Source organism: Branchiostoma floridae, chromosome 16 (genome assembly GCF_000003815.2).
Source record: "Branchiostoma floridae strain S238N-H82 chromosome 16, Bfl_VNyyK, whole genome shotgun sequence".
NCBI classification, from domain to species: Eukaryota; Metazoa; Chordata; class Leptocardii; order Amphioxiformes; family Branchiostomatidae; genus Branchiostoma; species Branchiostoma floridae.
Window position 1 is genome coordinate 1,395,538 of NC_049994.1, and position 14,245 is coordinate 1,409,782.

Below are 14,245 nucleotides of genomic sequence, written 5' to 3' on the forward strand. Positions count from 1 at the left end.
GATGAGGGGGTGACCTTGACAGAAGGAATAGTCGCCGTTTCTAGGAATTTTGCTGGAGTTTTTAGCGTTTTTTCCAGCTTGACGGCTTTTTTGTTGGCGGGTTCCGTGTGGTGCACAGCCAAGCTGCCTCCCACACCCCGTCCGGGGCTTGTCGTGACGTCAGACGAATGTCCCCCTGACGGCTGGGTGTCCACGTGGGGACGTGGTGACCAATCAGGGGTGGGGAGGCTGACCCCACCGCCCCACGTGCACACCCAGCTGCCGCCCATATATGGGCATGAGACAAACACGATTACCGCCCCCCACCCAATCGCACCACTGCAGCCGGGGGGAAATCACAGGGGAGGGGAACAGTTGTCTTCACCAGGGCCATTTTCTCCCCTTTCTTCCAATTTCTTCTGGATTTCTCGCAAAGTATTGATATAGGGCGTTACAGACGTGTCATCGGGGTCCACCTGCCGAACTGTACGGTACAGGAGCACGGTTTGGCCGGGTAGAAGCGGGTCGGAGTCGGTCCACCATCTGGCCCACACAGCCGACAAAGCCCAGCCCTTGGGGGTCAGAGTACGTGACGTGACCACCGGACGGTAAGCCCAGGCCCTGACGGCCTCACACGGTTATTTTACCGCTTTTCTTTCCAGTTTGTGATCATGTGGAGCAACAATTTGCTGTTTTCTCGAGCTGACCGTGGGCTGGGGCCGATGTTGGCCGGTGTTGGGTACGTGTGCGCCCGACTAACGTGAAAACGCCTACGGCGGGCGGGGGATGCGCGCAACTGGGGACTGGAGGATTCGCATATGAATGGCGCGCCCGGCTCAAAGCAAAATGGGGCCAAAACAGGCTTTTCCTAACCGTTTCTAGTCTCGATTCTTCTTGTTTTGCCCGAACGAGTGTTTTTCTAAGCCGTTCACATGTCTGCATTGTTTTGGAGGGATTTTTAAATCGGGGTAAGAGAACCCGGAAGTAAGGGACAGAGGTGTAACATGTGGTCCTTTTTACAGGTCCGGTATGGAAACAACAACAACATGCGGGTCTCCATTTTCTGCTGCAGTTTTCTACAACAAGCTCGCAAAGTTACTTTGCATAAAAACATCATTTTACCTGTTCTATAATCGCTGAAAGTTCTGCATCGGCAAAACATGTTATGTACACTGTTACATATGCACTTGTTGAACATTAAACTTTGGCAGCAAATAGCGTATCATTCATTGAGATAAATGTAGTCAGATGTAGTAGCTGTGTTGTAACATTTTTGTGTGGACTGAATTTTGATGTTATTTGTAGGAAGTTTCTTACAGTGAAGATTGGGAATTTTTCTTTGCTTTTGTAACATGCAAACACAAAAGGGTATGTTGATAAAGCATTTGCTATTGAAACCGAACTCCTTTCTACCTTATGGTATTATGTAAATTAGGTAATTTAGAGGTGATTGACAGAAAAACGAAATCCCTTAGCCAAAATTTAACCTCTGTAACAGTAAAAATTAGCATCTATTGTAATCTTGATATGATTATAGATTCATAATATGTGTTGGGCACAAGAAATTAATTTCTTGGTTCTTCATAGATTTCAGGGCTTGAAATACTGGGTGCATGTGCACCCAGGTGCACCCAAAATTGGAACTGTGCACCCAATTTTTTTCAGTGTTACTTGTGTAAGAATTTGATAGCTTGTAACTAAGTTTAGTTATTATTTTTTTTTTGACATTCTACTTAAATCTAAGTGGTGCACCCAAAAATCTTTTGGTGCACCCAATTTTTTAAGCTGGGTACACCAGTGCACCTAATTCCAAAAATGAATTTCGAGCCCTGGATTTGCTTCCTTCTCATTTTTGTCATTACTTCATTTGGCCATGTTAAGTTGATTGTATGGATGATATCCACGAGCATCGATTTTTGTCCATTCAATTTCAAATTTCGTACAACGTAGCTGCAAACTGAGGAAATATTTGCCATAAATTACTAAAATATCAGAAGACGGATACTAATGTCATCAAATGCCAAAGTCAATTCCAAAGTCAAAGAAATAGATATAACGTTAGAAGAACAATTAGAATCTATAGTTTGGAATATGAATTTTTTGTCATTTGTCGAAACTTCCTGACCGCTTAGATTTCATAATGACTTATTTTTTGTCAAATTTTTTTTTCCGTTTAGGGGTTCTGTCAGGATGATGTCCATATAATGCAATCGACTTGGCCTAAACCATATGAATCAATCCCAAAATTCTCCTCTTGTTGTAGCAGTTGAAGAAAGACCTTTGAAGATGATAATGGTTGCAGCAGTTTTTTTCTTAATTTTCATTTTGCCCACGCACTCCATCGATTCTTGAAAAATTTGAGAATCGAGATATCAATCTCATTCTGGTATGACTTAAAGGTACAAATAAAGGTACAGAAATAAGTAAATAGATACAAGAATCAGAGAAGGATCAAACACTTGACTATGTTGTATTGCAGGTATCGTGTTCTGACTGCTCTATGGATGGGAACTGTGTAACCAACATGGCGACCGTTCCCAATCACAAGCCCGCAAACCTGGGCGAGCTCCAGCTGTACCGCGTGCTACAGCGCGGGAACCTGCTGCAGTACTTCGACGTGTTCATCTCGCAGGGTGGAGACGACGTGCAGCAGTTGTGTGAGGCTGGGGAGGAGGAGTTTCTGGAGATCATGTCGCTGGTTGGGATGGCCAGTAAACCCCTTCACGTCCGCAGACTCCAGAAATCCCTTCAAGAGTGGGTCACCACGCCCGCGCTATTCCAAGATGTCATTCCGACCTCGCCCCACCAAATTCCCATTCCTCCGGGCGTGTCGTTGGGGATGGCCAGTCAGCAGGCGCAGGCCCAACAGGTGTCGCCCATGTCGTCATCGTGGTCGCAGTCGTCTGTACGAGACGGACCGCTGGCGATGCAGCCGTCGCCTCCGTCGCCAGGCAACAACAGCCTCTCCCTGCCCCCCACCTCCACCACCCCCCCACAGCGGTCTATGTCACCATCGAGTGTGGGGCGGAGCTCCAACAGCTCCCCGGTTCTGAACATGTACGAGTCAAGCATCCTGGAACCCAGCACTGCAGCCGCCATTAAGGAGGTTGCGTACGCTATCGTGCTGACTACGCGGAAGGACGGAGAAGAGCTCCCCAAATCGTTGCCAAAGAAACTGGAGAAGCAGCTGCGGAATGTGATTGAGATGTCTGAGGAAGACCCCATGTTGGAGGAGGAGGTACGGAAGTGGAGTGCCATCTACGGCCGCTTTGACTCCAAGAGAAAGTCTGAAAAACTCCTGACATTACATGAGGTAAGCTGAGGGCTTGTGTTGTAAGAGTCAATTTCCTGCATTTATTTGTATGTGATGTTATATGTACTAGTATTACTATGACTTGTGCTGCATACTTCACTTGTAGATTCAGGAATCAGGTCCAGAGATTCAACATGTGTGCCAGAAATTGCTTTTTTCAGTTGCCTTTCCCCTGCAAATTTCATACACAATCTATGCAAGGTTCAGAAACTAGACATGGTAACATGGAAATTCATGACTTGTATTGACTGATGTTCAGTTTTTTTGTGTTTTTTCAACTTGAACTCCAGAAGGGTTATTTTCCAATAGATAAGTATCGAAAACATTTTGTCGAACATTTGCGGTAATATACTCTTAGAATGTCATGGGTTAGACCATTATTTACTTGTTTGATTGTCAGGTAGGAGGGTTGGTGAGTTTTTGTTTGGTCCGTCAAATGAACCGTTGGTTGCTTGGTTATGTATACATAGTTGATACGCACATGTAGTTGATTTGTTGGATGGTTTGCTGCTATGACCCATAAAAAGGATAAGGGATAGGAGAGGTGAGATGAGTTGAGGTGTGTTGTTCGCTGCATTTTTGTTGTTGTTTGAGTTCATAGTTGTAAGAGTTTCCCCCCATTACCCATGCATTGTATGTACATATGTATGTATGTATGTATGCATTGGAAATTCCAGTGTTTGAAGAATTTACCAGAACCTGGTATGGTGTGGCTCCAATTTTAGAGTTGCAGAATACCTAGTATTTGTCCCTCTTGCTTTCCTTCAAAATACTGAGAACCATTGAATTAGTGTTGTAATGGATGATGGAAATGTCACAAAGTTGAAGTATGCATCCTACAAGCCATATAGTTACCCTGCTGGCCATACACTGGCCAAGAAGGAATGTTGTCTGTTATCCTGTAAAAAAGTTTTCCTTTGACGTCAATGTAGCACTGGGGAGCTGTACCAAAGTCACCCATGGTACATCCATGGTACATCAAGGATTTCTCACCAGTCAATCGTCCAATGACAGACGGAGGTACTTTTCCAACCTTCTCCCTGCTGCCCTCCCTTTGAAGCTTCATCAATCCAAATTTGGTGTCATGGGAGTGCTTCTGCAGGGTCCGCTAAACAATTCAACCTAAAGACATATCTCCTGTGGCAGTCCTGTTTTCCTTTGTCTACGTAAAATTTGGTCTTCAGATCTACAAAGTCGTCTCTTCTTGATGACGTTCCCCATATATTGTATATATGATTCTCCACTATATCCCTTCCCATAACTAGTTAAAAAAAGCAACAGGAATTCTTAACTAACTTCAGAGTCAGAGCTATTAGAAACTGCTAAAGTTAGTTCCTTTAGACTCTTTTGAGTCGAAGGCTCTTTTCACACTTTGTGAAATCAGTTCAGGTTAGTGCTTTAATAGATTGAATCAATATATCAACTCAATTTATTGCTAGATAAATATAAGATAGAGGAAAAGTTTGAAAAAACAACAACAAAGTGCAATATATTTTTGCCAAAAGATTGCAGGAATACATTTTAGGTGTCCATGATTATCACAGATATATATTAGTGTATGATTCAGTATCTTTCTCACCTAGGATAGGAGCTGGATGAAACAAAGACAAAATTTAGAATAAACATTTTACTGCCTTCACTTATTAAGAATAAGATATTAACATCAGACAGGAGAATGCCAACTATCTTTCTCGGTGTGTGTTCCTCTGGTCTTGAGTTCTCCACACATGTAATTTAAACATTAGCCAATTTTTTTCACTTGAAGCAAAATCCTGCATTAGTTTTTCTACACCAGGGCATTTTTCTGGCTCACTCTACCTTGATGTAACCCACTAAATGTGACTAATGTACCCAGGAGGGGAGGAGATGTCCCACTGAAGGGACTCTACCTGTCAGTCTGTCTGCATCAAAGTGGGGAACAAGGCCTTATGGGACATGCCACCTTTGCTCTCCTCCCCAGGGCACCTAGCAGCAGCCTTGAAAAGGGGTTCCACCTCTGCTCTCCTCCCCAGGGCACCTAGCAACAGGCTTGAAGTAGGCCAAAAGGGCAATCCATCTTGAAGAATGGTAGGAGGATGGGTTAGCTTGACTTCCCTGAGGGGGATAGGGCTGTGTGTATTGGCTGGGCCCAGTGTTTCATGGCTGCTCACTCTGTGATCTACATAAGATAAAGGCCCCTTTCCTGTGAAGGCAGAAGGCCTATTGTGATTCCTGTAACTTGCAGGAAAAGCTGTCTTGGTCATGTAACTCATAGAGAGGCGACCAAATTGTTCCATACTGTACGTACTAGTAATGTAATTTTAAGTGTAAATGCATTTAAGTTCGCAGGGATTTGAATTCGCGGGAGTGGGATGGAGTATTCGCAGTGGTGCGCAGTTTGCAATAGCGACATCTACTGTCATGGAAAAATTCGCAGTGGTTTTCAGTTTGCAGTGAATTAGCAACACGAAAACCGCGAACATAAAACCATCATGAAGACATTAAAATATATAGAAGCAACTTATGTATGGAAGCATGTAACATGCACTTCATTATCAAAATGCTAGAGGGCTTCTGGTGCAAGGCCTTCAGTTTTTTATCAGGTTCAGGAAGAAAGCCTTCTGAGTGATTTAAGTCTGGCATATTCTGATTGTGTACTGATTGTAATCAAAATGTCCCTAGATTCTAGAGTATTGTACTATCAGTAAGAATTACTAAGACTTTTATAGTATACAAATAATTTGCTTGTGTTTTATATGATAATAGAGAAGAAAAATGAATGTTGTTTCCAGATCATGGTGAACGAGGCAGCGTTTGCCCTGTGCATGTACGACCGTATGTTGCTGTGTCGGCGGGAGGAGCTGTTCCCATTGGCTCGGCAGGTGGTGCGGGAGAGCGGATACAAGTTCAAGCACGGAAAATCTCGGTAAGAATGCAGCCCATATCAGGCAAGTTTCTCAGGGCAGGGCTCGAAATACTTTTTTCTGCATACTTGCATTGGTGCAAGTGACATTGCAAATTACATGCACCAGACAAATTTTACCTGCACCTCTCTGAATTAAGGAAGTATAAATCATACTAAAATTGTTCTGGAACTGTTGCTATTTTTTTTTAATACTTTATAGGTGGTAACAGTCAATGCAGCTGATAACAATCCATATACACCTGCATCATAAAACATTAATGTAAAAAACAGTACATGGACCAGTGCAGGTTAGGTGCAGGTAGACACCAGAAATACCTGCACAGCTCCAATTTTACCTGCACTAACCTTTATATGCAGGTGGTATTTTGAGACCTGCAGGGGCAAGTCAGTGTTTGCTGGATCTAATACATTTGAACAGTACACTGTGTTCCTCAGTCAGAAAAGTTATGAAATTCAGACTTTATCTTGTTTTCAATCTGTTATCTTCATTCTTAATTTTCATTGTTTATTTTAACCACCATGCAATATTCTCATCTTTGTGGAAGAAATGACACGTTTTTAGTAAACAATAAGTTTAAAAGTTATACGCCATAACTTCAAAAAAGGCATATTCAGGTTAAGTACCTGTACAGTATTTTGGATCAGTACCTATATGATTTCACTGGTACTGTAATAGGCCTGGGTTCCAGCACACATCCCAATCATTGACCTTTTCACCTCAATTAATTGACACATCTACATCCACATCAGATTCTATTTCCAAATATTATTTTCCTGTTGAAAGAGTGTGATTTTCTTGTAGGTGAATTAGTGAGTTTCTCTTGCTTTTCAGTCCTCAGAAGCTTGTGTTACTATATTCTTTGCTCTCCACCTGAGTAACAACCCTCTTTTATTTTCATTTTCATCTTTATACTGACAACGTGGTTTTCTTACTCTTTCCCGTTCTTTTCCTTTCCTGCTTCAAGTTCTGCATCCAAAGATGTTGAATGCTATTCCAGGGCTAAGGAGGTTTCCCGGCAAACAGACGCGACGGGGACGTCGTCGCAACCACCATGCAAGAAGATCAAGGTCGAACCAGAGGGGTCCAGTGTCAAACCCGACAACAGCGAGCATACACGCACGGTGCAAGCAGAACTCTCCAAGATTAAGAGACAGGTACTTGCCTGGTCAGACAGAAGGTTATGTTAACTCTCCATTGTGCTATGATGGTATGTTTGTGTATCATGTATGTGTGTATGATGTAAATACAGGGCTCGAAATCCTTTTTCTGCATACCTGCACTTGTGCAGGTAACATTGAAAATTACCTGCACCAGACAAATTTTACCTGCACCACTTTGAATTTAGGAAGTACTAAAATTATAGGATCATACTAATATTGTTCAGGAACCATTGCAATTCTTTTTTAATACTTTATAGGTGGTAACAGTCAATGCAGCTAATAACATCATTGGACATTTATGGACCAGTGTAGGTTAGGTGCAGGTACATGGTTGTAGACACCAGAAATACCATTAAAAATCGCTTTGGGTGCCTTTAATTTCAACAGTATTCAAGAACTTAGCTTACTTTTGCTAAGAGTTTGGGCCCATCCTTTTTTGTGGTGCAAGATTGTAGCCAGCACCCGTCCTTCCGTACTTTGACGGAATTTTGCAGCTGGGGACGGGAAAAAATTTTGCCCATTCCGTCCTCTGTGAAGCATACCCCTGGACACCCAAGGAACGTCGCGCTGCGGTCGCTCGATAGGATTCAAAATCGAGGGGAAGGAAAATGATTTCAGGCCGGCTACAACCCTGTGTGAGTGGATCAAACCTACTTGTATTCCTTCTTACTGCATGTTTTATTCTTACTGTATGTTTCCTCTGCTTGGATAGGAGAGAATGACAGAGATCTCGGAGACCCTGAAGGACAAGCGTGACAAGTTAGAGGTTTGTAAGGAGAGGATACAGACTGCCAAGGACACCTCCGACTATCCTTGTGTGGCAGACTTACAGGTAAAAAACACTGAATACTACATTGAGCAGTCTTCTTCATTACACAACCTTCTTAACTTCTTCAGTAAACTTTTTAACAACCATCTTTTGTCTTCATCATGTCATTGTAAAATCATTTACTGAAGAAGGTTGTGTAACGAAGAAGACTTTGTTCAATTGATCAATCAACCTGATGAAACTATTTACGGATGTACAGACCACTTAAGTATCAACATTACCAGTAGGAATGGTCAAAGCAACATGAAATCAAAACATTTAGTACCAACAACTTAAAACTTCATACTACAAGTGTACATGCAGGACTCAAAATACCAACTACCAGTTTTCAATTTGTATGGTTGTGAATAGGGGTGGGTAAAACCATTTTTTCTTCTTTTTGGACTGGTCTGGAAAAACGAGATTTGAAAAAAAATCAGTGGACTGGATTTTTGACCAATTAGAAAATTTTATACTGACAGGCGTTTATGTGTGTTGGGGCTTATACCAGCCCAACAAAATAACAAGAGCAAAGTAGAGGAGAGGTTTTTTAATTGTCGTGTTTGCCAAGTTTCTACAGTCAAATTTGGTCGAAGTTAACAGAGGCATTAGTTTTGTTTACATGAAGATAGGATCTTCAAATGCCAGTAGAAGACGGGTACTCCATCAAACAGATTCCTTTGTAGCGAAATGGACCATTGTTTTGAGTATTGCCCATTCACAAGTTTTCACAGACAATAAGGTCCAAGTTCAGGTTTAGGTCCGGAAGGTACTTGTACCTGAATTTTCTGTACCGGTACCCACCCCTAGTTGTGAAAACATATGTCAAGGTGAATGTTGTAAAACCAAATGTTTTTTATCTTCATTTTAGGATGGAAAAACAATATTGAGAAAAGTCATACATTTTAAGTTGTCTAATCATGTCTAACTGCCCCCCTCTCACTCATCATTAGATGGAACTTGAACAGCTGACCAATGAGCAGCTGGCTCTCATGACAGAACAGGCTGATCTAATCAGGCAACAGAAGAGATCTGACAAGTAAGTAACCTGATAACTATAGTATTGTAGTAACATCATGTTCTCAAATAGTTCCAATGATAAGTGCTCACACCAATTTAAAAAAAATAAGATTTGTGCCGAATCGGATATGATCCAACAAATACAGTCAAACAATGTAAAACTGAAACATATCAAGACACTGTTGTCTTTATCATCTTATTGAAATCATAAGGGAGGGACCATAACATAAGATGTTCCCTAACATAAGATGGATTGGTAGTTTTGGGCGGGCTAACTCCTATGGTGTGTTATCCATCTACATGTATTTGGCCAATCTCTACTTTTTCCAGTGACAGAATGTGAAGCCTGGTAGAGGCTAAATGAACCATATGATTGTGAATGCATTTCTTACTACATGTGATTTGTCCTAATTTCACTATCAAAACCTGATTGCTAGGACTTACATGTACCCAAAGTTTCAGCTAACTCTGTCATCCTTGTACACGGAATGTACCCGTCTACTGCTACTCCTGGCATGTGATATCAGAAACACCCCTTGCAAAGAAATCTGGTTTCCAATTGTAGAATTTTAACGGGGGACGCCATAGGTTGTCTGGTATTTACAACCCTTTGCTGTTGTCACGCATCTCAGACGTCACATACATGTACAAGAAATTTAAGTAAATGGTTCCATTCCGTGACAAGGCTTAGAGAGTAAGCCAAAAAAATTATGTAAATCCCAATTCTTCAAAATGTTGGCAATGATAAGTTCAGTCTTTCATAATGTCACCTTCCAACACACATCGACTTTCATGCTAATAACCCAACAGGTACTACAGAACAAAAGCACGCATGGCGGAACAGAACGGTGACGAGGACAATAATGACATCACCATTAAACAGGAGCCAGCAGATGAAGATGACATCTGTGTCACAGGTATGAGTTACTGTAAATGCATTTAACTTCACAGGGATGTAATTTCGTGTTAGCGGGACAAAGGTCTTTTTGCAGTGGTTTTAAGTTTGCGGTAGCACCATGCACTGTAGTCTCTTCCTGCCATGGAAAAATGTTCGCGGTGGTTTTAAGTGGTCACCGTAAAAACCACGAACATAAAACCACCGCAAAAGTTCTGCATTTACAGTACTGTACAGTCTCTATCCTCAATGACTCAAACACACACAGTCTCAGTCCATGGAGTTTGTAATGCCCTTTTTTTGCAATCTGTAAGCGTCATGTTTCCTCACAAGAATAAAGATAAGAACACGCTGGACAGCAAGAAATGGCTAATGGAGATTATGCAAAGCACCAATGTACACGTACATAGCTATTTCACTTGGAATGTTCAGAAGAGATTTGTCATCTCCATGAAACTTGAAAGCTCCCTTGCTCAATACATGTATGACAGCAGTTTACACTGGGCCCATAGAAAGATACAATGTACAATGTTTGTGTGTCTAAGGGTCTAATAATCATGTAACTTATCCTGTCATTGTCCAATACACTAGCTTTTAAAACAAAATTCTCTGCTTTATAATGGTAGGTGCCCAAAGATGGTACCCGCCCTAAGATGGCATAAATTTTTTGCTGATCTTAATATGCATAAGTACGCAGTGTTTGTTGCCACTGACTATGCTGATTAGAAAGGTAAATAAAAGGTAACTATCTGACAACTGGCCATGGAGCGCAGTGAGTTTTAGCACGTGAAAAAGCGCACCATGTCAGGGCACCTCCCGTTAAAGATGTAAAATTGTCAGCAATGATTTTGAAGACTGTAACATTGATGGTGTTCTCCCCCTCAGGAGCGGACTCTTCTCTCATGTCCAGTACTGGGTCCTCCCCGTCCAGGGATATACCTGAGGTCACTCTCACACACACCAGGACACCCAGGAAAAGTGCTCTTCCAACAAAGAGACTAGTACAGGAAACACTCATGGAAGAAGGTAGGCAGTAAAAAAGTCTCCCTGGCTAGTTAAAGGTGAAAAGGTTTAAAAAAGATAACTTGTTATTTAGTCAGTTTTTGTGGATTGACGTCAAATGCCTTTAGGTTACACAGAGCTGTCCATTGATTCTGTTAAACTTCCATTCTTTGGAAATGACTCACGATGATTCACTAGTATTTGGGACATATTGGAAAAAATGTTTGTGCCAAATTCTGATTATATATTTAAAGAAATAGAGAGATAGCAGAAACAGAGGATGCCCTCATACATTGTATGTTATTGTGTGCATGCCACACTTCAGGGTGAAAAAAAATCTATGGGGTTGAAATCCTAATTGTGTTGGTTCACTTCGACAGATGTCATATACTTTAGTAAAATCTAACCCTTCTCACTGGCAAAAATTTTTTATGTAGTCATTTCTACATGACCAGTTATAAACTGCCGGGCCTCTCTGATGCCTACTTTTGGTTATATCTTGGATTCTATAGATTCCATAAAAGTGTTAGAACATATCTTATGCAGGGTGCTTGATATGATGGATATGATTGTTTGTTTTTTCAGGCCTAAGATTGGCACAAGAACATCTGCAGTCGGAGGAAATGACATCTAATGGCACAGAGGACTCTGAGCAAGAGGAAAAGGACCATACCACTGCACACGAGGGGCCCAGTCTGCGAAAACTCATCAAGCAAGAGACGTGACATTTATCAAAAGCAATATAAAACAGGCCATAATATTGTATAAAGTTGGTAGAAACAAAGAAAAGAAGAAAGACTTCAACATTGCACAAACATGTGCAGGTGTGAAGACTCCAGTCTAGCATTCAAAGTTTTATACCAGGTACGACAAAAGCAATGAACATTGATAATGCAGTATTGTTAAGTATTTGTGATTGATTATATCAACCTACACATGAAGAACATTAGTAAATTAGAATCTTTCAGTATCACAATATGATTACGTATCATCAGTCTTGTAGGAAGGATGACTATGTTAGTCTGTAATGTGAGGAAACTCTCCACAGAGCAAACCATTGAACATTACACATTTGAATATTCCCTTTTACAATTGTAACATGATGTACAGTATAGAAATATGATTTGAAAGACAACAAAAATTTTTTTTTTTGTATATGATTGCAAGGTCCTAAAAACTGGTCAGTAATTTGATGATCTGATCATAGCAAGTTTAATCATCATTACCTTACAAATGTACCTTTTGGACATCAGTTTTTCTACCCAACTTGGAATGGAATTAGCAGATTTTGAAGTACCCTGCTGATTAATATTTGCCAGAAGATTCAGTGTTACCAATTTAAAGGGATTGTGAATTTCTGGTTGCTTATGTTACTTCAAGTTTAAGTTTGACAACTTTGACCAGCTTGACACCAAAGTTTTTGGGTAACGTTAGTTCACCTTTATCCGCAGGGTAACCTATATCTGTCGTGTTGCTAAACAGGGTTTCCATGGATATCAAGTCGACGGACGGCAGTTTCAAATTGTACTATTTTCCAAATATTGCAGATTGAAACCGCCATCTGTCCACTTGATATCCCTAAATATATTGTTCTTAAAAAGAATGGATAAAGGTTACCCTAATGCTTAAAGGTAAATTATCGTTACATCTATATCAGGACAGAAGCTGTAATGACAGAATAGAAATCTAACATTCTTATGTTTATGTTTGAAGTATGGCAAGAGTTTGTCTGTTGGTGCAAGGAGATGTAAGGCTATGTAATTATTAATTTATGATCTAATCGTATATTACATATCTTGCAGCTAAGTGCTGAGGTACTGATAGAAGTCTGTTGGCATAACATGTCAACTTGTGGATGAACATGCTACATAGTCCTGGCACATCTAATGTCTGGATGCCTACTCTTGTTTCTGGTGACATTGCACCTATAGTGTTACAGTAGATACAAATGTGGGTCACATTTCCAACTTTATCCTCTGTTATATTTTGTATTAGCCAGGGTTGTATTAGCCTGAGCTTCCTAGAAAACAATTTTATTAGGGAGCGAGACTTTTGTAGCACCTGAAATGATTATTCAAAATAATGATGTTAATGGATCTGTGTTAAAGTACTGTGAAGTTTCCTATATCTTTGTTAGTATACTCTGATTGTAGATATTTGATTGTCCCAAGTGAAAGGGTATGAAATCACTGTACATATGTTTGTAATATGTGTAATATGTATCCAGCAGTATTAAATTATGGGCAGAGGCAATTGACATGTAAATTTATGAAGTCACCAACCAATTCATATTTAAGTTTTCTCATGATTGACTTTACAATTCTGCAGAAATTTGATCTTACTGAATTTCTTTCAGCATCCTTCTAAAGATGTTTTCTCTCTTGGTCTGGAGCAAGTTTCTATGTTGACTTAGCCTGATGATGACACATGCAAAGCCCCTCCTCCAACACAAACTACTTTTCACCAAGTTATTGTACATTTAAATGTAGTCTATCTGTTCACATTCTAATGCCTAGATCAGAATTTGATTTATATACAATAGCTTTGTAATCATATTTGTATTAAGTTTGCCATGAATGTTGATTGCTGTAATAGTATTGCAAATGTACTAGTATCTTGTAAATTGTAGACAGTAAATTACTTAGTGATTGCTGGTAGTAATATATTTTTTGTCATTATTTTTCAAATATTGACACAGTCGTCACCAAAGAGAGGTTAAAGAAAAAGCTACTGAAAAACTACACCTGATGTCATAAAATTATTTTACACAACTGTAATGAATAAGGCTACTCGAATGTTTCACATGACATTTCAACTGGAAACCCAAGTTTTGTGGTCTACTTTTTTTACTTCATAGATTCTTTCTGTCACTAATCATTCAACAATCTGAAATTGATATCTGTTACTCCCGGCCTAGAGACAGTATGATTAACGGTCGATAGATGGCGCTTTTACTATTTATTTATGACGCGGGGGCGGGAAGATAGAATCTTCTACTGGTAGTTAGGTACACAATAACGCTTGTTCACCTTTATCTGCGGGGTAACCTATATCCAATGTTTTTAAAGCAGCTTTTTAGGGATATTAATTTGACGGGCGGTGGTTTCAAATGGCAGTATGTAAAGGTCAGAAAACATTACACTACTTTGCAGTTTGAGACCA

General features: G+C 40.4%; 1 protein-coding gene across 2 annotated transcripts; it reads left to right on the forward strand.

Moving 5' to 3' along the window:
- Positions 1-110: 110 nt before the first annotated feature.
- Positions 111-13,905, forward strand: LOC118403967 (NGFI-A-binding protein 1-like). Of its 2 annotated transcripts, none has more exons than XM_035802871.1 (9): positions 111-587; positions 2,459-3,292; positions 6,064-6,197; positions 7,163-7,352; positions 8,071-8,190; positions 9,120-9,205; positions 9,997-10,103; positions 10,967-11,107; positions 11,669-13,905. In XM_035802871.1, the coding sequence occupies exons 2-9, from the start codon at positions 2,480-2,482 to the stop codon at positions 11,806-11,808; spliced, it is 1,731 nt and encodes a 576-aa protein (XP_035658764.1). In that variant the 5' UTR covers positions 111-587; positions 2,459-2,479; the 3' UTR covers positions 11,809-13,905. The 2 variants fall into 2 exon arrangements, with proteins under 2 accessions (XP_035658764.1, XP_035658765.1); XM_035802872.1 differs by having other exon boundaries at positions 112-587; positions 7,196-7,352.
- Positions 13,906-14,245: the final 340 nt, after the last annotated feature.

What these genes read in the sequence shown, in the direction of transcription:
- LOC118403967 (XM_035802871.1), top strand. Translation starts at nt 2,480, where the DNA reads ATGGATGGGAACTGTGTAACCAACATGGCGACCGTTCCCAATCACAAG. An exon ending in TTCAAGCACGGAAAATCTCG is followed by an intron (nt 6,198 to 7,162) that starts GTAAGAATGCAG and finishes TCCTGCTTCAAG; the next exon opens with TTCTGCATCCAAAGATGTTG. An exon ending in AGATGACATCTGTGTCACAG is followed by an intron (nt 10,104 to 10,966) that starts GTATGAGTTACT and finishes TCTCCCCCTCAG; the next exon opens with GAGCGGACTCTTCTCTCATG.